The sequence below is a fragment of the Oncorhynchus nerka genome, linkage group LG22 (assembly GCF_034236695.1).
Source record: "Oncorhynchus nerka isolate Pitt River linkage group LG22, Oner_Uvic_2.0, whole genome shotgun sequence".
NCBI classification, from domain to species: Eukaryota; Metazoa; Chordata; class Actinopteri; order Salmoniformes; family Salmonidae; genus Oncorhynchus; species Oncorhynchus nerka.
Window position 1 is genome coordinate 91,663,107 of NC_088417.1, and position 26,566 is coordinate 91,689,672.

Below are 26,566 nucleotides of genomic sequence, written 5' to 3' on the forward strand. Positions count from 1 at the left end.
TGTCTGGAGTGGTTCTCAATCAGAGGCAGGTGGTTATCGTTGTCTCTGATTGGGAACCATATTTAGGCAGCCATATTCTTTGGTTGTATTGTGGGTGATTGTCCTTAGTGTCTTGATGTCCTTGTTCCTGTCTAGGTTAGGTTACATCAGTATAGGCTGTTTCGGTTTTCATTACGTTTATTGTTTTTTGTAGTAATTGTATTTAGATTCGTGTTACGTTTGTTTATTAAAACATGGATCGTAATATACACGCTGCATTTTGGTCCGACTCTCCTTCACCATTAGAAAACCGTTACACCTAACTAGTCTCCCAGTGCCTGCCCCTGAAAAATATCCCCACAGCATGACGCTGCCACCCCCATGCTTCACCGTAGGGATGGTGCCAGGTTTCCTCCAGACGTGATGCTTGGCATTCAGGCCAAAGAGTTTAATTTTGGTTTCATCAGGCCAGAGAATCTTGTTTCTCATGGTTTGAGAGTCTTTCGGTGCCTTTTGGCAAACTCCAAGTGGGCTGTCATGTGCCTTTACTGAGGAGTGCCTTCAGTCTGGCCACTCTACCTAAAGGCCTGATTGGTAGAGTGCTGCAGAGATGGTTGTCCTTCTGGAATGTTATCCCATCTCCACAGAGGAACACTAGACATCTGTCAGAGTGACCATCAGGTTCTTGGTCACCTCCTTGATCAAGCTCTAGGAAGAGTCTTGGTGGTTCCAAACTTCTTCCATTTCAGAATGATGGAGGCCACTGTGTTCTTGGGGTCCTTCAATGCTGCAGACATTTTTTGGTACCATTCCCCAAATCTGTGCCTCGACATAATCCTGTCTTGGAGCTCTACAGACAATTCCTTTGACCTCATGGCTTGGTTTTTGCTCTGACATGCACTGCCAACTGTGGGACCTTATATGGACAGGTGTGAGCCTTTCCAAATCATGTCCAATCAATTGAATTTACTACACGTGGACTCCAATCCAGTGTTAGAAACATCTCAAACATTATCAATAGAAACAGGATGCACCTGAGCTCAATTTCGAGTCTCATAGCAAAGGGTCTGAATACTTATGTAAATAAGGTTATGTTTTTATGTGTAATAATTTTGCCAAAATTTCTAAAAACTGTTTTAGCTTTGTCATTATGGGGTATTGTGTGTAGATTGGTGAGGATACATTTTTTAAAATCCATTTTAGAAAAAGGCTATAACGTAACAAAATTTGGAAAAGGTCAAGGGGTCTGAATACTTTCTGAAGGGACTGTATATAGTTTATATCCTAATCGTACTGGATTCCAATTATTTTGGCTAATCAACCAATCACTCTAATCTTAATTCCAACCCTCAGATGTCTACAGACTAACCCATTTTACCCATTTACTCTTTCCTTTTGCAATACATCCCTCTATTTTACTGTGATGTCTTACGAGGGTCACGCACCTCTCTATTCCGCACCATTTCTATTGCGATTTCCCTGAAAATACATACTTTACCTAAGAGTATAATCATATTTCCTTTTGATTGTGGATTTTCAGATCTCCCAACAATACTGTTTGTAGGTCCATCTGAACACAGACATTATGACTTCATAACCACCGAAGGACAGTACCAAGAGAAAAGATCCATTTATTCTGTTTCCTCGTGGCAGTCTGCACTGTCTGACTGTTCAATGGCCCATGTATAGATGTTTTTATTGTTTTGTGACGATAATTTATTAATTTTGTTTAAATTGAATAGTACGGATTGATGCGTACAGGGTAGCCTAGTGGTTAGAGCGTTGGACTAGCAACTGGAACGTTGCAAGTTCAAACCCCCGAGCTGACAAGGTACAAATCTGTCATTCTGCCCCTGAACAGGCAGTCAACCCACTGTTCCTAGGTCGTCATTGAAAATAAGAATATGTTCTTAACTGACTTGCCTAGTTAAATGAAGGGGGAAAAAAACATTGTTGTTATTGTATATCAGTTCATAAACACGATGCCATGGTATTGGGACATTTACAAATCTGTTCCCAAACTCTGAGTTTTATGTGACATAGTTGTCACACCTCTCGACCTTGTGTTGGTCATTGTTTTATATAAGGAATGGAATGAGCAGTTTTCTTCTGCTGGTTCGTGTGAAGTCTGTGTGAGTGGATTTCATCCGCTGAACAATAACAGCTGTTTGATGAGGAGAATATTGATTGTTCTCCAGGGATTGATTTTCTAATGGTAGCTGAGTCAGCAAAAAACGGAAATGAAGATGCAGTGTGTGTTTGGTTAAAGATGACAGCTAGCTCTTCTTAATAAAGAGGATGGGTGTTACCTAGAAATGAAGCTATCCTGTGCGTGTGTTACCTGCCGATGAAGCTACAGTACTGTGTGTGTGTGTGTGTGTGTGTGTGTGTGTGTGTGTGTGTGTGTGTGTGTGTGTGTGTGTGTGTGTGTGTGTGTGCGTGGGTGCGTGGGTGCCCGCCCACTCCCCCAAGTTGGTGTGCCTATCACAGGAGGTTGGTGGCACCTTAATTGGGGAGGATGGGCTCATGGCTGGAGCAGAATTAGTGGAATGGTATCAAAAACATCAGGGAATCGTATCAAACACATGCCATTTCATTCACTCCGTTCCAAACATTATTATGAGCCGTCATTCCCTTCACCAGCCTTCTGTGGTGCTCATGTACTGTATATTACCTGTTGATGAAGCTGAAGTACTTCTGCAGGTATCCAGGGTCAATGTTACTCTTACAGAGTTCTAGTTGAGTTCTGGGGTAGTAGTGTACATAGTTCACACACATCTCCTCCATGATCCCAAAGCCTCCCTGGATTAAAATGAGGAGAGAGAGACAGAGCGAAAGATAGGGAGAGAGGGGGAAACAGAGGGAGAGAGAGGGAGGGAGAGGAAGGGAGAGAGGGGGAAACAGAGGGAGAGAGAGGGAGGGAGAGGAAGGGAGAGAGAGAGACAGAGAGAGAGAGAGGGAGGAGTCCGATTCCTGGGTTTAGCTCCATGCCTTCATTATAACCCCAGAAACAGCTAGCTCAGGCATCACTGAGGACAGTGTGTGAGTTTAAAAAAACATCCTTACTGTAGGATACTTCAACTGCTGACTATATTCTTTACCCCAGTATACTTCAACTAGTGACTATCATTCCTTACCCCAGTATACTTCATCTGCTGACTATCATTCCTTACCCCAGTATACTTCAACTGCTGACTATCATTCCTTACCCCAGTATACTTCAACTAGTGACTATCATTCCTTACCCCAGTATACTTAATCTGCTGACTATCATTCCTTACCCCAGGATACTTCATCTGCTGACTATCATTCCTTACCCCAGTATACTTCATCTGCTGACTATCATTCCTTACCCCAGGATACTTCATCTGCTGACTATCATTCCTTACCCCAGTATATTCATCTGCTGACTATCATTCCTTACCCCAGGATACTTCAACTAGTGACTATCATTCCTTACCCCAGTATACTTCAACTAGTGACTATCATTCCTTACCCCGGTATACTTCAACTAGTGACTATCATTCCTTACCCCAGTATACTTCAACTAGTGACTATCATTCCTTACCCCAGTATACTTCAACTAGTGACTATCATTCCTTACCCCAGTATACTTCAACTAGTGACTATCATTCCTTACCCCAGTATACTTCAACTAGTGACTATCATTCCTTACCCCAGTATACTTCAACTAGTGACTATCATTCCTTACCCCAGTATACTTCAACTGCTGACTATCATTCCTTACCCCAGTATACTTCAACTAGTGACTATCATTCCTTACCCCAGTATACTTCAACTAGTGACTATCATTCCTTACCCCAGTATACTTCAACTAGTGACTATCATTCCTTACCCCAGTATACTTCATCTGCTGACTATCATTCCTTACCCCAGTATACTTCAACTGCTGACTATCATTCCTTACCCCAGTATACTTCATCTGCTGACTATCATTCTTTACCCCAGGATACTTCAACTGCTGACTGTCATTCTTTACCCCAGGATACTTCAACTGCTGACTATCATTCCTTACCCCAGGATACTTCAACTGCTGACTATCATTCCTTACCCCAGGATACTTCAACTGCTGACTATCATTCCTTACCCCAGTATACTTCAACTGCTGACTATCATTCCTTACCCCAGTATACTTCAACTAGTGACTATCATTCTTTACCCCAGTATACTTCATCTGCTGACTATCATTCCTTACCCCAGGATACTTCAACTGCTGACTATCCAGGAAATTAAAGGAAAAGCAGCTCTGGGTAAATCTGATAGATTTATTGACAGGACAAGAAAACAATTAGCTTACATTTCCGCATCACTGTGAAGTCCATGGAGAACAAGAGCACCTCCTCCCAGCTGCCCACTGCACTGAGGCTAGGTAACACGGTCTCCACCGATAAATCCATGATTATCGAAAACTTCAATAAGCACTTCTCAACAGCTGGCCATGCCTTCCGCCTGGCTCCTCCAACCTCGGCCAACAGCTCCGCCCCCCCCCCCGCAGCTCCTCGCCCAAGCCTCTCCAGGTTCTCCTTTACCCAAATCCAGATAGCAGATGTTCTGAAAGAGCTGCAAAACCTGGACCTGTACAAATCAGCTGGGCTTGACAATCTGGACCCTCTATTTCTGAAACTATCTGCCGCCATTGTCGCAACCCCTATTACCAGCCTGTTCAACCTCTCTTTCATATCGTCTGAGATCCCCAATGATTGGAAAGCTGCCACAGTCATCCCCCTCTTCAAAGGGGGAGACACCCTGGACCCAAACTGCTATAGACCTATATCCATCCTGCCCTGCCTATCTAAGGTCTTCAAAAGCCAAGTCAACAAACAGGTCACTGACCATCTCGAATCCCACCGTACCTTCTCCGCTGTGCAATCTGGTTTCCGAGCCGGTCACGGGTGCACCTCAGCCACACTCAAGGTACTAAACGATATCATAACCGCCATCGATAAAAGACAGTACTGTGCAGCCGTCTTCATCGACCTTGCCAAGGCTTTCGACTCTGTCAATCACCATATTCTTATCGGCAGACTCAATAGCCTCGGTTTCTCGGATGACTGCCTTGCCTGGTTCACCAATTACTTTGCAGACAGAGTTCAGTGTGTCAAATCGGAGGGCATGCTGTCCGGTCCTCTGGCAGTCTCTATGGGGGTGCCACAGGGTTCAATTCTCGGGCCGACTCTTTTCTCTGTATATATCAATGATGTTGCTCTTGCTGCGGGCGATTCCCTGATCCACCTCTACGCAGACGACACCATTCTATATACTTTCGGCCCGTCATTGGACACTGTGCTATCTAACCTCCAAACGAGCTTCAATGCCATACAGCACTCCTTCCGTGGCCTCCAACTGCTCTTAAACGCGAGTAAAACCAAATGCATGCTTTTCAACCGATCGCTGCCTGCACCCGCATGCCCGACTAGCATCACCACCCTGGATAGTTCCGACCTTGAATATGTGGACATCTATAAGTACCTAGGTGTCTGGCTAGACTGCAAACTCTCCTTCCAGACTCACATCAAACATCTCCAATCGAAAATCAAATCAAGAGTCGGCTTTCTATTCCGCAACAAAGCCTCCTTCACTCACGCCGCCAAGCTTACCCTAGTAAAACTGACTATCCTACCGATCCTCGACTTCGGCGATGTCATCTACAAAATGGCTTCCAACACTCTACTCAGCAAACTGGATGCAGTCTATCACAGTGCCATCCGTTTTGTCACCAAAGCACCTTATACCACCCACCACTGCGACTTGTATGCTCTAGTCGGCTGGCCCTCGCTACATATTCGTCGCCAGACCCACTGGCTCCAGGTCATCTACAAGTCCATGCTAGGTAAAGCTCCGCCTTATCTCAGTTCACTGGTCACGATGGCAACACCCATCCGTAGCGCGCGCTCCAGCAGGTGTATCTCACTGATCATCCCTAAAGCCAACACCTCATTTGGCCGCATTTCGTTCCAGTACTCTGCTGCCTGTGACTGGAACGAACTGCAAAAATCGCTGAAGTTGGAGACTTTTATCTCCCTCACCAACTTCAAACATCAGCTATCCGAGCAGCTAACCGATCGCTGCAGCTGTACATAGTCTATTGGTAAATAGCCCACCCATTTTCACCTACCTCATCCCCATACTGTTTTTATACTGTTTTTTATTTATTTACTTTTCTGCTCTTTTGCACACCAATATCTCTACCTGTACATGACCATCTGATCATTTATCACTCCAGTGTTAATCTGCAAAATTGTATTATTCGCCTACCTCCTCATGCCTTTTGCACACATTGTATATAGACTGCCCATTTTTTTCTACTGTGTTATTGACTTGTTAATTGTTTACTCCATGGGTAACTCTGTGTTGTCTGTTCACACTGCTATGCTTTATCTTGGCCAGGTCGCAGTTGCAAATGAGAACTTGTTCTCAACTAGCCTACCTGGTTAAATAAAGGTGAAATACATAAAATTTTAAAAAATCAATAGTTTTCTTCAGAGCTTTGAGTAGAAAAAGGGTGGGAGGCACCTATATATCCTCCCAGGGGAGTGTCCCGCTCATTATGTCATTCAAACATGTCAATAATATCAATACTGTCAGTAGTAGCAACTACACAGGATATTCAAGCAAGAGTATGATCATCAGTCAAGATTCCTCTCGTACATTCTAGACTCCTCCCATACATTCCAGACCCCTCCCCATACATATACATTCCAGACCCCTCCCATACATTCCAGACCCCTCCCCATACATATACATTCCCAGACCCCTCCCCTCCCCATACATATACATTCCAGACTCCTCCATATACATTCCAGACTCCTCCCTATACATTCCAGACCCCTCCCCATACATATACATTCCCAGACCCCTCCCCTCCCCATACATATACATTCCAGACTCCTCCATATACATTCCAGACTCCTCCCCCCCTATACATTCCAGACCCCTCCATATACATTCCCAGACCCCTCCCTCCCCATACATATACATTCCAGACTCCTCCATATATACATTCCAGACTCCTCCCTATACATTCCAGACTCCTCCTTATACATTCCAGACTCCTCCCACATTCCAGACCCCTCCCATACATTCCAGACCCCTCCCCACACCTATACATTCCAGACTCCTCCCATACATTCCAGACCCTCCCCATTCCAGACCCCTACCTATACATTCCAGACTCCTCCCCCCTCCCCATGCATACATATACATTCCAGACTCCTCCCCATACCTATACATTCCAGACCCTCCCATACATCATTCCCACACACATATACATAGACTACATTCCAGACTCCTCCCATACATATACATTCCAGACTCCTCCCATACATTCCAGACCCCTCCCCACACATATACATTCCAGACTCCTCCCATACATTCCAGACTCCTGCCCATACATATACATTCCAGACCCCTCCCATGCATTCCAGACCCCCCCCATACATATACATTCCAGACCCCTCCCCATACATATACATTCCAGACTCCTCCCATGCATTCCAGACCCCTCCCCATACATATACATTCCAGACCCCTCCCATACATTTCCAGACTCTTTCCTATACATTCCAGACCCCTCCCCATACATATACATTCCAGACTCTTTCCTATACATTCCAGACCCCTCCCCATACATATACATTCCAGACTCCACCCATACATTCCAGACCCCTCCCCATACATATACATTCCAGACCCCTCCCATACATTCCAGACCCCTCCCCATACATATACATTCCAGACCCCTCCCCTCCCCATACATATACATATATATTAAGCATCTCGAATCCAAAATTAAATCTAGAATCGGCTTCCTATTTCACAACAAACCCTTCTTCACTCATGCAGCCAAACTGACCATCCTACCGATCCTCGACTTCGGCGATGTCATCTATAAAATAGCCTCCAACACTCTACTCAACAAATTGGATGCAGTTTATCACAGTGCCATCCGTTTTGTCACCAAAGCCCCACCACTGTGACCTGTACGCTCTCATTGGCTGGCCACCGCTTCATACTCGTCGCCAAACCCACTGGCTCCAGGTCATCTACAAGTCTCTGCTAGGTAAAGCCCTGCCTTATCTCAGCTCACTGGTCACCATAGCAGCACCCACCCGTAGCACGCGCTCCAGCAGGTGTATTTCACTGGTCACCCCCAAAGCCAATTCCTCCTTTGGCCGGTCTCCTTCCAGGTCTCTGCTGCCAATGACTGGAACAAATTTCAAAAATCTCTGAAGCTGAAGACTCTTACCTCCCTCAATAGATTTAAGCACCAGCTGTCAGAGCAGCTCACATATCACTGCACCTGTACATAGCTCATCTGTAAATAGCCCATCCAATCTACCTCATCCCCATAATGTATTTATTTATTTATTTTTCTCCTTTGCACCCCAGTATCTCTACTTACACATTCATCCTCTGTACATCCATCCATTCCAGTGTTTAATTGCAATATTGTAATTACTTCGCCACCATGGCCTATTTATTGCCTTACCTCTCTTATCTTACCTCATTTGTACATGCTGTATATAGATTTTTCTACTGTATTATTGATTGTATGTTTGTTTGTTCCATGTGTAACTCTGTGTTGTTGTGTGTCGAACTGCTTTGCTTTATTTTGGCCAGGTCGCAGTTGCAAATGAGAACTTGTTCTCAACTAGCCTACCTGGTTAAATAAAGGTGAAATAAAAAATAAAAATAAATATTCCAGACTCCTCCCCATATATTCCAGACTCCTCCCCATACATTCCAGTCTCCTCCCCATACATATACATTTCAGACTCCTCCACATACATCCCACTTGAATAGCAAAAGACAGATATCAACAATAGAAAAATGTATTTACCAAAACAGACAGCTGTTCATTCAGACCTTGTGGCTCAATCTGATTGCAGACGATCCAAAGTATCTCTCTCTGTAACAATTGCCTCACTATATTGCAACCTCTGGAGGAAAGAGAAACTTTCTCAATTCCCCAGAATTTCCTCCTTGCCCTTATCATAACCCCAGAAACACTGAGGACAGTGTGTGAGTATGTGTGTTTATATTTGTGTGTGTCCGTTCGTGCAATTGTACGTGCGTGAGAGTGAGTGTGTGTCCCCACTTCTGTCCACTGCTCTCAGCATCAGAGGAGAGGAGGAGAGAGCATCATCCTCATCCTCCAGCCCAGAGCCTCCTTCTCACTGTGTCTGACCCCAGATTACTGAGATCTGGGCAGGGCAGTAGAGCTGCTCTGAGCCCTGTCTGTCTGTAGTAGGAGGATATACCCACATTAAACACATTAAGCTGGTTGGCTAAAGTTACTGGATAGATGCTTCGAACACAGCCACTGCTGTGAAGAGCATCGAAACCGTTATGTATCATTATGTATCATGGGTAGATCGTGATGACTTACTATTCTACAAATAGTATTGAGTTATTTATGAAGGTGATTTGTAGATCAGTCAGTCTAGACTCGCCTTCAAGTGCATGTGTGCATGTTTGCGGTCTGCATAACCATTTGCTACATTTCATGGCTGCACTGGTAGTGAAAACCAAACATACTCACCACTGTAGGCTGGCTCCTGTCCTCTGTGTTGTATGTGCACTTTGTCAAGAGGACGTCCCCCTGTTGGGGACACACACACTCAAATCAGGCAATGTTCTGCCAATGTTTTACATGTATCTTCCTAGAGGGTAACAACAAGTTACCATGGTTTACAGAATATTTGCATTGTTCCTCTTTATTTTTAAACAGGCAACTCTGCATCTCTGTTGTTCTGCAGCAGAGCAGAGACAGACTGTAGCTGTAGTAGTACTGTGTATCATCTCTGTTGATCTGCAGCAGAGCAGAGACAGACTGTAGCTGTAGTAGTACTGTGTATCATCTCTGTTGTTCTGCAGCAGAGCAGAGACAGACTGTAGCTGTAGTAGTACTGTGTATCATCTCTGTTGTTCTGCAGCAGAGCAGAGACAGACTGGAGCTGTAGTAGTACTGTGTATCATCTCTGTTGTTCTGCAGCAGAGCAGAGACAGACTGTAGCTGTAGTAGTACTGTGTATCATCTCTGTTGATCTGCAGCAGAGCAGAGACAGACTGTAGCTGTAGTAGTACTGTGTACCATCTCTGTTGTTCTGCAGCAGAGCAGAGACAGACTGTAGCTGTAGTAGTACTGTGTATCATCTCTGTTGTTCTGCAGCAGAGCAGAGACAGACTGTACATCTCTGTTGTTCTGCAGCTGTAGTAGTACTGTGTATCATCTCTGTTGATCTGCAGAAGAGCAGAGACAGACTGTAGCTGTAGTAGTACTGTGTATCATCTCTGTTGTTCTGCAGAAGAGCAGAGACAGACAGAGTGTATCATCTCTGTTGTTCTGCAGCAGAGCAGAGACAGACTGTAGCTGTAGTAGTACTGTGTATCATCTCTGTTGTTCTGCAGCAGAGCAGAGACAGACTGGAGCTGTAGTAGTACTGTGTATCATCTCTGTTGTTCTGCAGCAGAGCAGAGACAGGCTGTAGCTGTAGTAGTACTGTGTATCATCTCTGTTGATCTGCAGCAGAGCAGAGACAGACTGTAGCTGTAGTAGTACTGTGTATCATCTCTGTTGATCTGCAGAAGAGCAGAGACAGACTGTAGCTGTAGTAGTACTGTGTATCATCTCTGTTGTTCTGCAGCAGAGCAGAGACAGACTGTAGCTGTAGTAGTACTGTGTATCATCTCTGTTGTTCTGCAGCAGAGCAGAGACAGACTGTAGCTGTAGTAGTACTGTGTATCATCTCTGTTGTTCTCGTCTTGTTTCACCCTCAGTCATCTTCTCTTCCTTCTTTCTCTCACTGCCCCCGTTCCCTTTACTGAATCTTATTCCAGAGACAAAACCCACCGTACTGTGTGGTATCTTATCCCACCTGCTGAGACAGCTGTGACTGTAGAAAGAGGAGCATACTTACAGGCAGCACTGTCACCATCTTCCTCAGCATTCTGATTATCTGCAGGAGGAGACAACAACATTCTCATCGATTGAATTGCTTTCAAAACACAATGATCCAGTGAAAAACATGAGCCAAGAAAAGTTAGTAGAGGTGCTGACCAACGGCGAGTAAACTGTAGGCTATAAAAATAAAAGAGATTCGCACTCACTCTATACAGTATAAAGTCCCAGTAATTGAATTGGTAAAACACCAACAATCCACCTTCATCCTGAAGTCACTGTGATGCTGAAACATTGGTGGTGTTTTACCCAATAAATGACTGGCAGCTTGTATATACAGAGTGTAACTCTCTTTATTTATTTTTATAAAACACAATGATCTGGCTGTGATTTCTTGTTTTGATGTTGCTTAAAGTTGTCTTGTATCTAGACTAATCAGAAGATATGAGCTGGATACAAGGAAGAGTGTTGTATAGGCAGGAGGTTAGAAGATACGAGGAAAATAGTTGTAATACATACAGAGGGAGTCTCAATAGAAAGTCTTACATGACACTTATTTTGTATTGCTAGGTATTACTACACTGTTGGAGCTAGAAACACAAGCATTTCGCTGCACCTGCGATAACATCTACAAATAAAATGGTTTATGTCCCTCGAGGTTGCATCTAGACTATTTAGAGAAAGGATATGAATACAGGTCAGTTAGAGAAAGGATATGAATACTGATCAGTTAGAAAAAGGATATGAATACTGATCAGTTAGAGAAAGGATATGAATACAGGTCAGTTAGAGAAAGGATATGAATACAGGTCAGTTAGAGAAAGGATAAGAATACTGATCAGTTAGAAAAAGGATATGAATACTGATCAGTTAGAGAAAGGATATGAAAACTGATCAGTTAGAGAAAGGATATGAATACTGATCAGTAGGAGAAAGGATATGAATGCTGATCAGTTAGAGAAAGGATATGAATACTGATCAGTTAGAGAAAGGATATGAATACTGATCAGTTAGAGAAAGGATATGAATACAGGTCAGTTAGAGAAAGGATATGAAAACTGATCAGTTAGAGAAAGGATATGAATACTGATCAGTTAGAGAAAGGATATGAATACTGATCAGTTAGAGAAAGGATATGAATACTGATCAGTTAGAGAAAGGATATGAATACTGATCAGTTAGAGAAAGGATATGAATACTGATCAGTTAGAGAAAGGATATGAATACTGATCAGTTAGAGAAAGGATATGAATACAGGTCAGTTAGAGAAAGGATATGAATACTGATCAGTTAGAGAAAGGATATGAATACTGATCAGTTAGAGAAAGGATATGAATACTGATCAGTTAGAGAAAGGAAATGAATACTGATCAGTTAGAGAAAGGATATGAATACTGATCAGTTAGAGAAAGGAAATGAATACTTGTGGAAATGAAATGAATTCTTGTGACGGCCGGCCGCCCAACAACCTGCCCGCTTGACCCTATTCCCTCCTCTCTTCACCAGACCATTTCCGGAGACCTTCTCCCTTACCTCACCTCGCTCATCAACTCATCCCTGACCGCTGGCTACGTCCCTTCTGTCTTCAAGAGAGCGAGAGTTGCACCCCTTCTGAAAAAACCTACACTCGATCCCTCCGATGTCAACAACTACAGACCAGTATCCCTTCTTTCTTTTCTCTCCAAAACTCTTGAACGTGCCGTCCTTGGCCAGCTCTCCCGCTATCTCTCTCAGAATGACCTTCTTGATCCAAATCAGTCAGGTTTCAAGACTAGTCATTCAACTGAGACTGCTCTTCTCTGTATCACGGAGGCCCTCCGCACTGCTAAAGCTAACTCTCTCTCCTCTGCTCTCATCCTTCTAGACCTATCGGCTGCCTTCGATACTGTGAACCATCAGATCCTCCTCTCCACCCTCTCCGAGTTGGGCATCTCCGGCGCGGCCCACGCTTGGATTGCGTCCTACCTGACAGGTCGCTCCTACCAGGTGGCGTGGCGAGAATCTGTCTCCTCACCACGCGCTCTCACCACTGGCGTCCCCCAGGGCTCTGTTCTAGGCCCTCTCCTATTCTCGCTATACACCAAGTCACTTGGCTCTGTCATAACCTCACATGGTCTCTCCTATCATTGCTATGCAGACGACACACAATTAATCTTCTCCTTTCCCCCTTCTGATGACCAGGTGTCGAATCGCATCTCTGCATGTCTGGCAGACATATCAGTGTGGATGACGGATCACCACCTCAAGCCGAACCTCGGCAAGACGGAGCTGCTCTTCCTCCCGGGGAAGGACTGCCCGTTCCATGATCTCGCCATCACGGTTGACAACTCCATTGTGTCCTCCTCCCCAGACCGCTAAGAACCTTGGCCTGATCCTGGACAACACCCTGTCGTTCTCAACTAACATCAAGGCGGTGGCCCGTTCTTGTAGGTTCATGCTCTACAACATCCGCAGAGTACGACCCTGCCTCACACAGGAAGCAGCGCAGGTCCTAATCCAGGCACTTGTCATCTCCCGTCTGGATTACTGCAACTCGCTGTTGGCTGGGCTCCCTGCCTGTGCCATTAAACCCCTACAACTCATCCAGAACGCCGCAGCCCGTCTGGTGTTCAACCTTCCCAAGTTCTCTCACGTCACCCCGCTCCTCCGCTCTCTCCACTGGCTTCCAGTTGAAGCTCGCATCCGCTACAAGACCATGGTGCTTGCCTACGGAGCTGTGAGGGGAACGGCACCTCAGTACCTCCAGGCTCTGATCAGGCCCTACACCCAAACAAGGGCACTGCGTTCATCCACCTCTGGCCTGCTCGCCTCCCTACCACTGAGGAAGTACAGTTCCCGCTCAGCCCAGTCAAAACTGTTCGCTGCTCTGGCCCCCCAATGGTGGAACAAACTCCCTCACGACGCCAGGACAGCGGAGTCAATCACCACCTTCCGGAGACACCTGAAACCCCACCTCTTTCAGGAATACCTAGGATAGGATAAAGTAATCCTTCTCACCCCCCTTAAAAGATTTAGGTGCACTATTGTAAAGTGGCTGTTCCACTGGATGTCTTAAGGTGAACGCACCAATTTGTAAGTCGCTCTGGATAAGAGCGTCTGCTAAATGACTTAAATGTAAATGTAATACTGATCAGTTAGAGAAAGGATATGAATACTGATCAGTTAGAGAAAGGATATGAATACAGGTCAGTTAGAGAAAGGATAGGAATACAGGTCAGTTAGAGAAAGGATATGAATACAGGTCAAGGGAGAGTTGTGTTGTTCTGCAGCAGCAAACCAGATGTGTGTGTCTTGCCTCACTGAACCTTGGAGAGTTTAGTAGTACCTTGAGAGAGAGAGAGAGCTCTGTGTGTGCGTGTGTGTTTGTTGGTGCATACAGTATGTACCCAGAGGGGTTACCTGATAGTGGGTGCTGAAATGCTTATCCTCCTGTACCACCTTCACCTCTCTTCCACCCCTCACCAGGACCGTCCTCACCCCTCTCCCCGCCAAGTGAGTGTGCAGCTGGGACGCAAAGATGTTGATCCCCCCTGGAGGAAGGGCCTGGTGGAGGTCATGAGAGGAATTGGACACGTTAAGAAAGGTCCATTTGTCACGTTCTGACCATAGTTCTGTTATTTTATTCTTTGTTTTATTATGGTCAGTGCGTGAGTTGGGGTGGGCAGTCTATGTTTTTTTTCTATGTTGGTTTTTGTGTTCGGCCTAGTATGGTTCTCAATCAGAGGCAGGTGTCGTTAGTTGTCTCTGATTGAGAATCATACTTAGGTAGCCTGGGTTTCACTTTTGGTTTGTGGGTGTTTGTTTCCGTGTGTGTTTGGGCCACACGGTACTGTTTCGGTTTTGTATATTCACGTCATCTTTTATTGTTTTGATTCAGTGTTCAGTGCTTTCTTTTATTAAAATCATCATGAACACTTCCCACGCTGCGCTTTGGTCCGATCCTTCTTCCACCGACGACAACCCTTACAGAAACACCCCCCACCAAGAAAGGACCAAGCAGCGTGGTAACAGGCAGCAGCAGCAGGAGAGACAGCGATACCTGGAGAACTGGACTTGGGAGGAAATATTAGACGGCAAGGGATCATGGGCACAGCCGGGAGAATATCGCCGCCCCAAGGCAGAGCTGGAGGCAGCGAAAGCCGAGAGGCGGCATTATGAGGAGCTAGCTCGGCAGCACGGCTGGAAGCACAAGAGGCAGCCCCAAAAATGTATTGGAGGAGGCACACGGGGAGTGTGGCGAAGCCAGGTAGGAGACCTGCGCCAACTTCCGGGCTTACCGGAGAGAGAGAGGGACCGGGCAGGCACCGTGTTATGCGGTGGAGCGCACGGTGTCCCCGGTGCGTGTGCATAGCCCGGTGCGGTACGTTCCAGCTCCTCGTATCGGCCGGGCTAGAGTGGGCATCGAGCCAGATGCCATGAAGCCGGCTCTACGCATCTGGTCTCCAGTGCGTCTCCTCGGGCCGAGGTACATGGCATCAGCCTTACGCATGATGTCCCCGGTTCGCCAGCACAGCCCAGTGCGGGCTATTCCACCTCGCTGCACTGGCCTGGCTACGGGGAGCATTCAACCAGGTAAGGTTGGGCAGGCTCGGTGTTCAAGAGCTCCAGTGCGCCTTCATGGTCCGGTCTATCCGGTGCCACCTCCACGCACCAGCCCTCCGGTGGCAGCCCCCCGCACCAGGCTGTCTCTCCGTCTTCTCCCTACAGGTGCTCCCGCCTGTCCAGCGCTGCCAGAGCCTTCCTCCTGCCCAGCGCTGCCAGAGTCTCCCGTCTGTCCTGAGCCGCCAGAGCCGCCAGTCTGTCCTGAGCCGCCAGAGCCGCCAGTCTGTCCTGAGCCACCAGAGCCGCCAGTCAGCCAGGAGCCGCCAGAGCCCCCAGTCAGCCAGGAGCTGCCAAAGCCGCCAGTCAGCCAGGAGCCGCCAGAGCCGCCAGTCAGCCAGGAGCCGCCAGAGCCGCCAGCCAGCCAGGAGCCGCCAGAGCCATCAGTCAGCCAGGCGATGCCAGAATCGCCCTTCACTCTGGAGCTGCCGGAGTCTCCCGCCTGTTCGGCGCTGCCGGAGTCTCCCGCCTGTTCGGCGCTGCCGGAGTCTCCCGCCTGTCCGGCGCTGCCGGAGCATCCCGCCTCCGGCGCTTCCGGAGTCTCCCACCTGTCCGGCGCTGCCGGAATCTCCCATCCATTTGGGACCCATGGCTAGGGTCCCCAGTCGGAGGTCGGCGGCGAGGGTCGCCGCTCGTAGGAGGCCACGGGGGCGGTTGAAGAGGCGGACAAAAACTGTTGTGAAGTGGGGTACACGTCCCGCGCCAGAGCTGCCATCGCGGACAGACGCCCACCCAGACCCTCCCCTAAAGGTTCAGGTTTTGCGGCCGGAGTCCGCACCTTTGGGGGGGTACTGTCACGTTCTGACCATAGTTCTGTTATTTTATTATTTGTTTTAGTATGGTCAGGGCGTGAGTTGGGGTGGGCAGTCTATGTTTGTTTTTCTATGTTGGTTTTTATGTTCGGCCTAGTATGGTTCTCAATCAGAGGCAGGTGTCGTTAGTTGTCTCTGATTGAGAATCATACTTAGGTAGCCTGAGTTTCACTTTTGGTTTGTGGGTGTTTGGGCCACACGGCACTGTTTCGGTTTTGTATATTCACGTCATTGTTTATTGTTTTGATTCAGTGTTCAGTGCTTTCTTTTATTAGAATCATCATGAACACTTACCACGCTACGCTTTGGTCTGATCCTTCTTCCACCGACGACAACCCTTACACCATTATGATATTCTAACTCCTGTCAGTTCCATTTGTACTGAGATACTGTACTGTAGTTCTGGCCATGTAAGTAGAAATAGTATCTGATTACAATAAGACAAAGGGGGTCATTTATGCTCATGACAAGTATTACAATGCATTACAACCACATCTTAATGCGTTTACCTGGGCGTTTTGAGTAAAATGTTACCAGCTACCAAAATGTTCCATTGTTATAGAAGGTCCAGGAGTGGTTTCAGTCCTGTATCTACAGTAGACATCCCTGAGGGATATTGTAGCCTACCAACAGTCTGTGTACACGTTTTCTAAGGATTTATGTTAGAAGGATATTGTACCAACAGTCTGTGTGCATGTTTTCTGAGGATTTATGTTAGAAAGATATTGTACTAACAGTTTGTGTACACTTGGACGTGCAGAATCCTGTGAGATGGAAGTTCTGTTCTCTGGGTGGTATGGCCATGACCGGGGTGTAGACCAGCCCAAGCTCCATGATGCCCGCGTCGTACCTCCTTAAGCTGGGGGTGTGGTAGAGACGCACCCCAGAGTTGTCCTTACGACCTGCATGGGGACACAGCATAACCAGAACCTGTCAGAGAGGAGGGGAGACAGGAAGGAGGAGAGGTAGAGGGAGGGGGCGGGACTGAAGGGAGGTAAGTGGGGGAAGAAGGGGGTAGAGGGGGAAGGAAAGGGGAAGGGGAGATAGAAGGGGTGTAGGGAGGGAGGAAGGGAAGAGGAGTAGTGGGGGAGGAGATAAAATATGAGAGAAGGATGGGGATTAGGAAGAAGGGGTAGAGGGAGTGATGGATGACGTAGGGAGGGAGAGATGAAGACGGGTGTTGAGTAGAAGGAAGATGGAAGAAGCAGGGGAGATATTGGGAGACTATAGAGCAGAGCTAATCAACTGGTACTTCTGGTTTTCATTCTCTGCCTCCAATCAGGGAACACCTGGTGGGTGGACTGTTGACAATCAGTGACAGTAATTGATCAATTTACCACCAGGTAGAAAATAAAACGAGCTGTACTACATTGCTGAGGGGTGGTAATATAATAACCCAGCTCTAAGGTTCTTAGGGGTAGAATAGTATATAACTCTGTGATGGGTAGGTCGTTTTACCTGATATGAGGAGTGGGTTGTGGTAGTGCACCTCTAGTCGAAGAAACCTGGAAGACGCTGGTCCTCCTAGAGGCAGCCCTGCATCAGTTGGGTAGTAGAAAGACTACACATGCACGCACACACACACAGATGCATTCTTTTTATCATTTAACATCACACTATTTTTAACATTAAACATCATGTTATTTTTATCATTTAACATCACATTATTTTTAACATTGAACATCACGTTATTTTTTATCGTAGAACATCAAATTATTTTTATCATTTAATTAACATCACACTATTTTTATCATTGGGAACATCACGTTATCTTATCATTGAACATCACGTTATTTTTATAATTGAACATCACATTATTTTTATAATTGAACATCACATTATTTTTTATCATTGAACATCACATTATTTTTATCATTTAACATGTATATTTTTTTTATCATTGAACATATTATTTTTGGGACATGTGAATCATTCACCATAAAAGGAGTAGTTTCAGCCAACGCAGGAAGGAAATAGCTCTTATTGATCCTGACTAAAACAGCACCGAGTTTGTTTGTCTCTATTTCTATCTTCTATATTCATCACTATACATCTCTATGGTATATGTTCTCCTAACGTGTTCTGAGGATCTGTTCATAAAAGAGATAGATGATTAAACAAAAATACTTTTGGAGATAAAAACTTATTTTCATATCAATCTTATTAGCATTCCGGAGAGGAGAGGAGAGCTTGTGAATCTTTTCTCTCCCCCGGCCTGGCAGCATCCCTAGGACTATTTTACATAACTGGTCTTTCTCTTCCTCCTCATCCTCCTCCTCCTCCTCCACACTCTCCCCTATCTCTCTCTTCCCTCTCTCTTTCTTTTTCTCGCCTTCCTCCTCTTCTTTCGCCTCCCTTCTTTTATAATGCCATATTTCCCTTTAGATGTGTGTGGGATCCAGAATGTGCTAAAACTGAACAGGCCTGTATATTTCCTAGCTAATCTCATCTCTCCAGCTCTGCTTCTACCCTCACCACTCAGCAGAACACATGATTTCTGTTTTGTTTTCGCCGTCTGCTAATCCAATGGGAGGGCTCAGAGGCTTGGCACTAGGCACCAGTTCTCTGGCTGTGATGTGATTCTTATCCAGTAAGATGTGTCTTCCTCTGCCTCATACATCCCAGAGCATCACCACCACCTACATGAACACACACACACACACACACAGATTCACACATACACACACACACACACACACTCTCACACACACACACACACACACACAGATTCACACACAGATTCACACACTCTCACACACTATCACGTACACACACACACACACACACACACTCACTCACACACACACACACACACACACACACACACACACACACACACACACACACACACACACACACACACACACACACACACACACACACACACAGATTCCCACACTCACAGACACACAAACACACACAGATTCCCACACTCACAGACACACAAACACACAGATTCACACACACACACACACACACACACACACACACACACAAATGCAGAGAGGCACATACAAACACACACACACACGCTCCTCTCCTCACCACCACGCACCAGCTCCTCTAGAGACTGCTTCCCTGCTCTCATCAAAACATACTTCTATTGAACCAGACATGACATTATTCAGAGATAGGTATTTTCCTAGCAACATTCTCTGACGCTTTCATGGTTTCTCTGAGTTTTTTCCTCAGTTTGTCTCTGTTTCTGTGGATCTCTAGTCTCTCAGACTTTACCACCCTGCCTCTCTACTACTGTGACTTACCTGGTTGAAACGTCTGTGTTCAATATGGAAAGAATTGAACAGCAGGCTCTTACTGTTCAGGATTTTACTATGTTAACCAATTATGTCCTCAAAGTGTCAGTGTACCTATAGTGCCTTCAGACAGTATTCTCGCCCCTTGACGTTTTCCACATTTTGTTGTGTTACAGCCTACACACAATACCCCATAATATTAAAGCTGGAATGTCTTGAGTCAATAACTATTCAACTCCTTTGTTATAACAAGCCTACATAAGTTCAGGAGTAAGTTAAAGTCACATAATAAGTTGCATGGACAATAATAGTGTTTAACATGCTTTTTAAATGACTACCTCATCTCTTTACCCCACACATTTAATTATCTATAAGGTCCCTCAATCAAGCAGTGAATTTCAAACACAGATTCAACCACAAAGACCAAGGTGGTTTCCTGTGCCTCGCAAAGAAGGGTACTGATTGGTAGATGGGTAAAATAAAATAAAAAGCAGACATTGAATATCCCTTTGAGCACGGTGAAGTTATTAATTACACTTTGGATGGTGTATCAATACACCCAGTCACTACAAGAATACAGGTGTCCTTCCTAACTCAGTAGCCGGAGAGGAAGGAAACCGCTCAGGGCGCCTGTATCTGTGTAGTGACTGTGTACATTGATACAATATCCAAAGTGTAATTAATAACTTCACCGTGCTCAAAGGGATATTCAATGTCTGCATTTTAAATATTTTTTATATTTTACCCATCTACCAATAGGTGCCTTTCTTTGCGAGGCATTGAAATTCACTGCATGACTGAGGGACCTTACAGATAATTGTATGTGTGGGGTACAGAGATGAGGTAGTCATGAAAAAATAATGTGAAACACTATTATTGTCCATGCAACTTATTATGTGACTTGTTAAGCACATTTTTACTCCAGAACATTTTTTAAGCTTGCCATAACAAAGGTGTTGAATACTTATTGACCCAAGACATTTCAGCTTTTCATTTCTAATTCATTTGTAAACATTTCTCAGAACATCATTCCAGGGGCGGCAGGGTAGCCTAGTGGTTAGAGCGTTGGACTAGTAACCGAAAGGTTGCAAGTTCGAATCCCCGAGCTGACAAGGTACAAATCTGTCGTTCTGCCCCTGAACAGGTAGTTAACCCACTGTTCCTAGGCCGTCATTGAAAATACGATTTTTTTCTTCATTGACTTGCCTAGTAAAATAAAGGTAAAACATTTTTTTTTTAAGTTTGACATTATAGAGTATTGTGTTTAGGCCAGAGACAACAAAACAATCTACATTTAATATTTTTTAAATTCAGGCAGTTTTTTAAAATTCAGGTTGTAACACAACAAAATGTAGAAAAGGTCAAGGGGTGTGAATACTTTCTGAAGGCACTGTAAGCACTTGAAAAAAAAGGAATACTATTTGAACCAAGTGCTGGTGTCTGTGTGTGTATTACCTTTGCCCCCATAGCCCAGGCCGCCAGAACATGGCGACAGTAGTTGAGGCTGGCAGGCTTCATCTTGGAGTCACAGGACCCGCTGTACTGTGGGACTGTACTCATCTCAGGAGAACACTCAAACACTTCCATGTGGTGCACTATGGCCTCGTTACCAGGGGTTACCACCGACTCATACTGGGGTGGGGGTGATGAAGAGGGATGAGGAGGAGGAGGAGGAGGAGGAGGAGGGGGGGGGAGGAGGAGGAGGGGGAGGAGGAAAGAAGAGGTGGAGATTGATTGGTATTGACTCTACTGTTGAGATTTTCAAACTCATTGCTATGCCCAAGGATTGGGTAGGGCTAAGCAATAAGGATGGGAGGGATATTGTCATATTGATTACATTCATACACTTATCCAAGTCTATTCGAATGCCTAGGGGCCAGGGTTTGATGGAATTGGACTCGATGGTTCCATCCATAGAAATATAATTACTGAGAATAATCCTAATAGAATTACTAAATGTCTTTCTAATTCTATGGAATAACTAAATGTAATTCTAATTCTATGGAATAACTAAATGTCATTCTAATTCTATGGAATAACTAAATGTCATTCTAATTCTATGGAATAACTAAATGTCATTCTAATTCTATGGAATAACTAAATGTCATTCTAATTCTATGGAATTACTAAATGTCATTCTAATTCTATGGAATAACTAAATGTCATTCTAATTCTATGGAATAACTAAATGTCATTCTAATTCTATGGAATAACTAAATGTCATTCTAATTCTGGTTCCATCATTGAAAAGGACTAGGTTTAGCGGTTTACCATGACAATGTGGTTCTTGGGCATGTTGGGTGGCAGTTGGAAGATGTGGCACCAGTAGGTGGTCTCCTGGGTGGGGATGGTGATGTCGGGGGTCCGGACCTCCAGGGTTTGTACGTCTCGGGGCAGGGAGGGGGGTGGGGTGTCTGGGCGCAGCAGGAGGGCCCTCTGCACTCCCGTCTCAATCTGGGACAGGTTGAGCTGCTGGAGCGAGCGGATTGGCTGATCCAACACTCCGTAGATCAGGTGAACAGTACCCTCCTGCCAATCAGAATCAAGCACAGTCTTTATTATTCCTCTCTTTACCTCTTTTCACCTACTATACTGTTCTCTCTCTGTCTCTCTCTTTTCACCTGCTATACTGTCCCCTCTCTGTCTCTCTCTGTCTCACCTACTATACTGTTCTCTCTCTGTCTCTCTCTTTTCACCTGCTATACTGTCCTCTCTCTGTCTCTCTCTGTCTCTCTCTTTTCACCTACTATACTGTTCTCTCTCTGTCTCTCTCTTTTTACCTGCTATACTGTCCTCTCTCTGTCTCTCTCTTTTCACCTGCTATACTGTCATCTCTCTGTCTCTCTCTCTGTCTCTCGGTCTCTCTCTCTGTCTCTCTCTTTTTACCTGCTATACTGTTCTCTCTCTGTCTCTCTCTTTTCACCTGCTATACTGTTCTCTCTCTGTCTCTCTCTCTTCTCTCTTTTCACCTACTATACTGTTCTCTCTCTGTCTCTCTCTCTCTGTCTCTCTCTTTTCACCTACTATACTGTTCTCTCTCTGTTTCTCTCTCTGTCTCTCTCTTTTCACCTACTATACTGTCCTCTCTCTGTCTCTCTCTTTTCACCTGCTATACTGTTCTCTCTCTCTGTCTCTCTCTTTTTTCACCTGCTATACTGTTCTCTCTCTCTCTCTCTGTCTCTCTCTTTTCACCTTTGTCCTCCTCTGTCTCTCTCTTTTCACCTGCTATACTGTCATCTCTCTGTCTCTCTCTCTGTCTCTCTGTCTCTCTCTCTGTCTCTCTCTTTTCACCTGCTATACTGTCCTCTCTCTGTCGCTCTCTTTTCACCTGCTATACTGTCCTCTCTCTGTCTCTCTCTCTGTCTCTCTCTTTTCACCTACTATACTGTTCTCTCTCTGTCTCTCTCTCTGTCTCTCTCTTTTCACCTGCTATACTGTCCTCTCTCTGTCTCTCTCTTTTCACCTGCTATACTGTCCTCTCTCTGTCGCTCTCTCTGTCTCTCTCTTTTCACCTGCTATACTGTCCTCTCTCTGTCTCTCTCTCTGTCTCTCTCTCTGTCTCGCTCTCTGTCTATCTCTGTCTCTCTCTCTCTGTCTCTCGGTCTCTCTCTGTCTCTCTCTGTCTCTCTCTTTTCACCTGCTATACTGTTCTCTCTCTGTCTCTCTCTCTCTCTGTCTCTCTCTCGGTCTCTCTCTGTCTCTCTCTCTCTGTCTCTCGGTCTCTCTCTGTCTCTCTCTCTCTGTCTCTCTCTCTGTCTCTCTCTGTCTCTCTGTCTCTCGGTCTCTCTCTGTCTCTCTCTCTGTCTCTCTCTTTTCACCTGCTCTACTGTCCTCTCTCTGTCTCTCTCTCTGTCTCTCTCTCTGTCTCTCTCTCTGTCTCTCTCTGTCTCTCTCTGTCTCTCTCTCTCTGTCTCTCTCTCTGTCTCTCTCTTTTCACCTGCTATACTGTTCTCTCTGTCTCTCTCTCTCTGTCTCTCTCTCTGTCTCTCTCTTTTCACCTGCTATACTGTTCTCTATCTGTCTCTCTCTTTTCACCTGCTATACTGTCCTCTTTCTGTCTCTCTCTGTCTCTCTCTTTTTACCTGCTATACTTGTGTACGTGTTGCTGTGCATTTTGTTGCCAACCTTACTTTGCAACCTGACAACTTTACGGTTTTACTTTTTAATTCCCGTTTATATTTTTAGTTTTTCCCTCACTCAACTTTTTTTCATTCAACTTTTTCACTCCGGACACTTTATCTGGACGTGGTTCGTCAGGACCTCCAACAGCCGAGGCTAAGTAGTAACATTAACATGATGCCTTCTAATTACAGTCGAAGTACTCATAATATACAGGAGAATGATCGCCTTACGGCGAGGATAGCTGTGCCGCAAGCCCAGCTTCAGACGCAAGCGTTAGGCAAGGGTAATTTCAGTGTAGGAAAGGATGAAACAGCGTCTGTGCCACCAGTAAGTACAGATAGTAACGTTAGTTTAAATCCCCTCGCTCGGCGCCATTTTGGTTCCAATTTTCTGGAAGCTTGCTTCAGAGCTCGGGTATTTTCTGTATACCAGGGAGCTAGTTTGAAGCAGCTCTTTCAGTAGTTTAGTTGGAATAGGGTTCATTATGCAGTAAATTTCGGTGTTCCGTTTTAGGACCGCTATTGTTTTCACTATATATTTTACCTCTTGGTGATGTCATTCGAAAACATAATGTTAACTTTCACTGCTATGCAGATGACACACAGCTGTACATTTTAATGAAACATGGTGAAGCCCCAAAATTGCCCTCGCTAGAAGCATGTGTTTCAGACATAAGGAAGTGGATGGCTGCAAACGTTCTACTTTTAAACTCGGACTAAACAGAGATAGTTGTTCTAGGTCCCAGGAAACAAAGAGATCTTCTGTTGATTCTGACAATTAATCTTGATGGTTGTACAGTCGTCTCAAATAAAAATGTGAAGGATCTCGGCGTTACTCTGGATCCTGATCTCTCTTTTGACGAATATATCAAGACTGTTACAAGGACAGCTTTTTTCTGTCTAAGTAACATTGCAAAAATCTGAAACTTTCTGTCCAAAAATGATGTAGAAAAATTAATCCATGCTTTTGTTACTTCTAGGCTAGACTACTGCAATGCTCTACTTTCCGGCTACCCGGATAAAGCACTAAATAAACTTCAGTTAGCGCTAAATACGGCTGCTAGAATCCTGACTAGAACCAAAAGAATTGATCACATTACTCCAGTGCTAGCCTCTCTAGTCTGGCTTCCTGTTAAGGCAAGGGCTGATTTCAAGGTTTTACTGCTAATCTACAAAACATTACATGGGCTTGCTCCTACCTATCTTTCCGATTTGGTCCTGCCGTAAATACCTACACGTACACTACAGTCACAACATTTAACATTTAAGTCATTTAGCAGACGCTCTTATCCAGAGCGACTTACAAATTGGTGCATTCACCTTATGACATCCAGTGGAACAGTAGTGCATCTAAATCTTTTAAGGGGGGTGAGAGGGATTACTTTATCCTATCCTAGGTATTCCTTAAAGAGGTGGGGTTTCAGGTGTCTCCGGTGTTCAGGTGTCTCAGGTGTCTCAGGTGTCTCCACAAGACGCAGGCCTCCTAATTGTCCCTAGAATTTACAAGCAAACAGCTGGAGGCAGGGCTTTCTCCTATAGAGCTCCATTTTTATAGAATGGTCTGCCTACCCATATGAGAGATGGAGACTCAGTCTCAACCTTTAAGTCTTTTCTGAAGACTCATCTCTTCAGTGGGTCATATGATTGAGTGTAGTCTGGCCCAGGAGTGTGAAGGTGAACGGAAATCCTCTGGAGCAACGAACCGCCCTTGCTGTCTCTGCCTGGCCGGTTCCCCTCTTTCCACTGGGATTCTCTGCCTCTAACCCTATTACAGGGGCTGAGTCACTGGCTTACTGGTGCTCTTCCATGCCGTCCCTAGGAGGGGTGCGTCACTTGAGTGGGTTGAGTCACTGACGTGATCTTCCTTTCTGGGTTGGCGCCCCCCCCCTTGGGTTGTGCCATGGCGGAGGGCTATACTCGGCCTTGTCTCAGGATGGTAAGTTGGTGGTTGAAGATATCCCTCCAGTGGTGTGGGGGCTGTGCTTTGGCAAAGTGGGTGGGGTTATATCCTGCCTGTTTGGCCCTGTCCTGGGGTATTATCGGATGGGGCCACAATGTCTCCTGATCCCTCCTGTCTCAGCCTCCAGTATTTATGCTGCAGTAGTTTATGTGTCGGGGGGCTAGGGTCAGTCTGTTATATCTGGAGTACTTCTCCTGTCTTATCCGGTGTCCTGTGTGAATTTAAGTATGCTCTCTCTAATTCTCTCTTTTTTTCTCTCTCCCGGAGGACCAGAGCCCTAGGACCATGCCTCAGGACTACTTGGCATAATGACTCCTTGCTGTCCCCAGTCCACCTGGCCGTGCTGCTGCTCCAGTTTCAACTGTTCTGCCTGTGGCTATGGAACCCTGACCTGTTCACCGGACGTGCTACCTGTCCCAGATCTACTGTTTTCAACACTCTAGAAACAGCAGGAGTGGTAGAGATACTTTTAATGATCGGCTATGAAAAGCCAACTGACAATTTACTCCTGAGGTGCTGACTTGCTGCCCCCTCGACAACTACTGTGATTATTATTATTTGACCATGCTGGTCATTTATGAACATTTGAACATCTTGGCCATGTTCTGTTAAAATCTCCACCCGGCACAGCCAGAAGAGGACTGGCCACCCCTCATAGCCTGGTTCCTCTCTAGGTTTCTTCCTAGGTTTTGGCCTTTCTAGGGAGTTTTTCCTAGCCACTGTGCTTCTACACCTGCATTGCTTGCTGTTTGGGGTTTTAGGCGGGGTTTCTGTACAGCACTTTGAGATATCAGCTGATGTAAGAAGGGCTATATAAATACATTTGATTGATACTGTTCTCTCTTTGTCTTTCTCTTTTCACCTGCTATACTGTTCTCGAACTCTCTCTCTCTGTCTCTCTCTCTCTCTCTGTCTCTCTC

General features: G+C 45.4%; 1 protein-coding gene across 1 annotated transcript in view; it reads right to left on the bottom strand.

Moving 5' to 3' along the window:
- LOC115105985 (dopamine beta-hydroxylase (dopamine beta-monooxygenase)) overlaps positions 1–26,566 on the bottom strand; it is a 50,892-nt gene that overhangs the window by 13,789 nt on the left and 10,537 nt on the right. Inside the window, exons 3-10 of the mRNA XM_029628545.2 lie at positions 21,837–22,094; positions 21,021–21,197; positions 17,770–17,872; positions 17,047–17,213; positions 14,300–14,443; positions 10,920–10,958; positions 9,542–9,601; positions 2,654–2,781 (exon numbers count right to left, since the gene is read on the bottom strand). Of these exons, the coding sequence (XP_029484405.1) occupies positions 2,654–2,781; positions 9,542–9,601; positions 10,920–10,958; positions 14,300–14,443; positions 17,047–17,213; positions 17,770–17,872; positions 21,021–21,197; positions 21,837–22,094 (1,076 nt within the window). The remainder of the gene's footprint in view (positions 1–2,653; positions 2,782–9,541; positions 9,602–10,919; positions 10,959–14,299; positions 14,444–17,046; positions 17,214–17,769; positions 17,873–21,020; positions 21,198–21,836; positions 22,095–26,566) is intronic.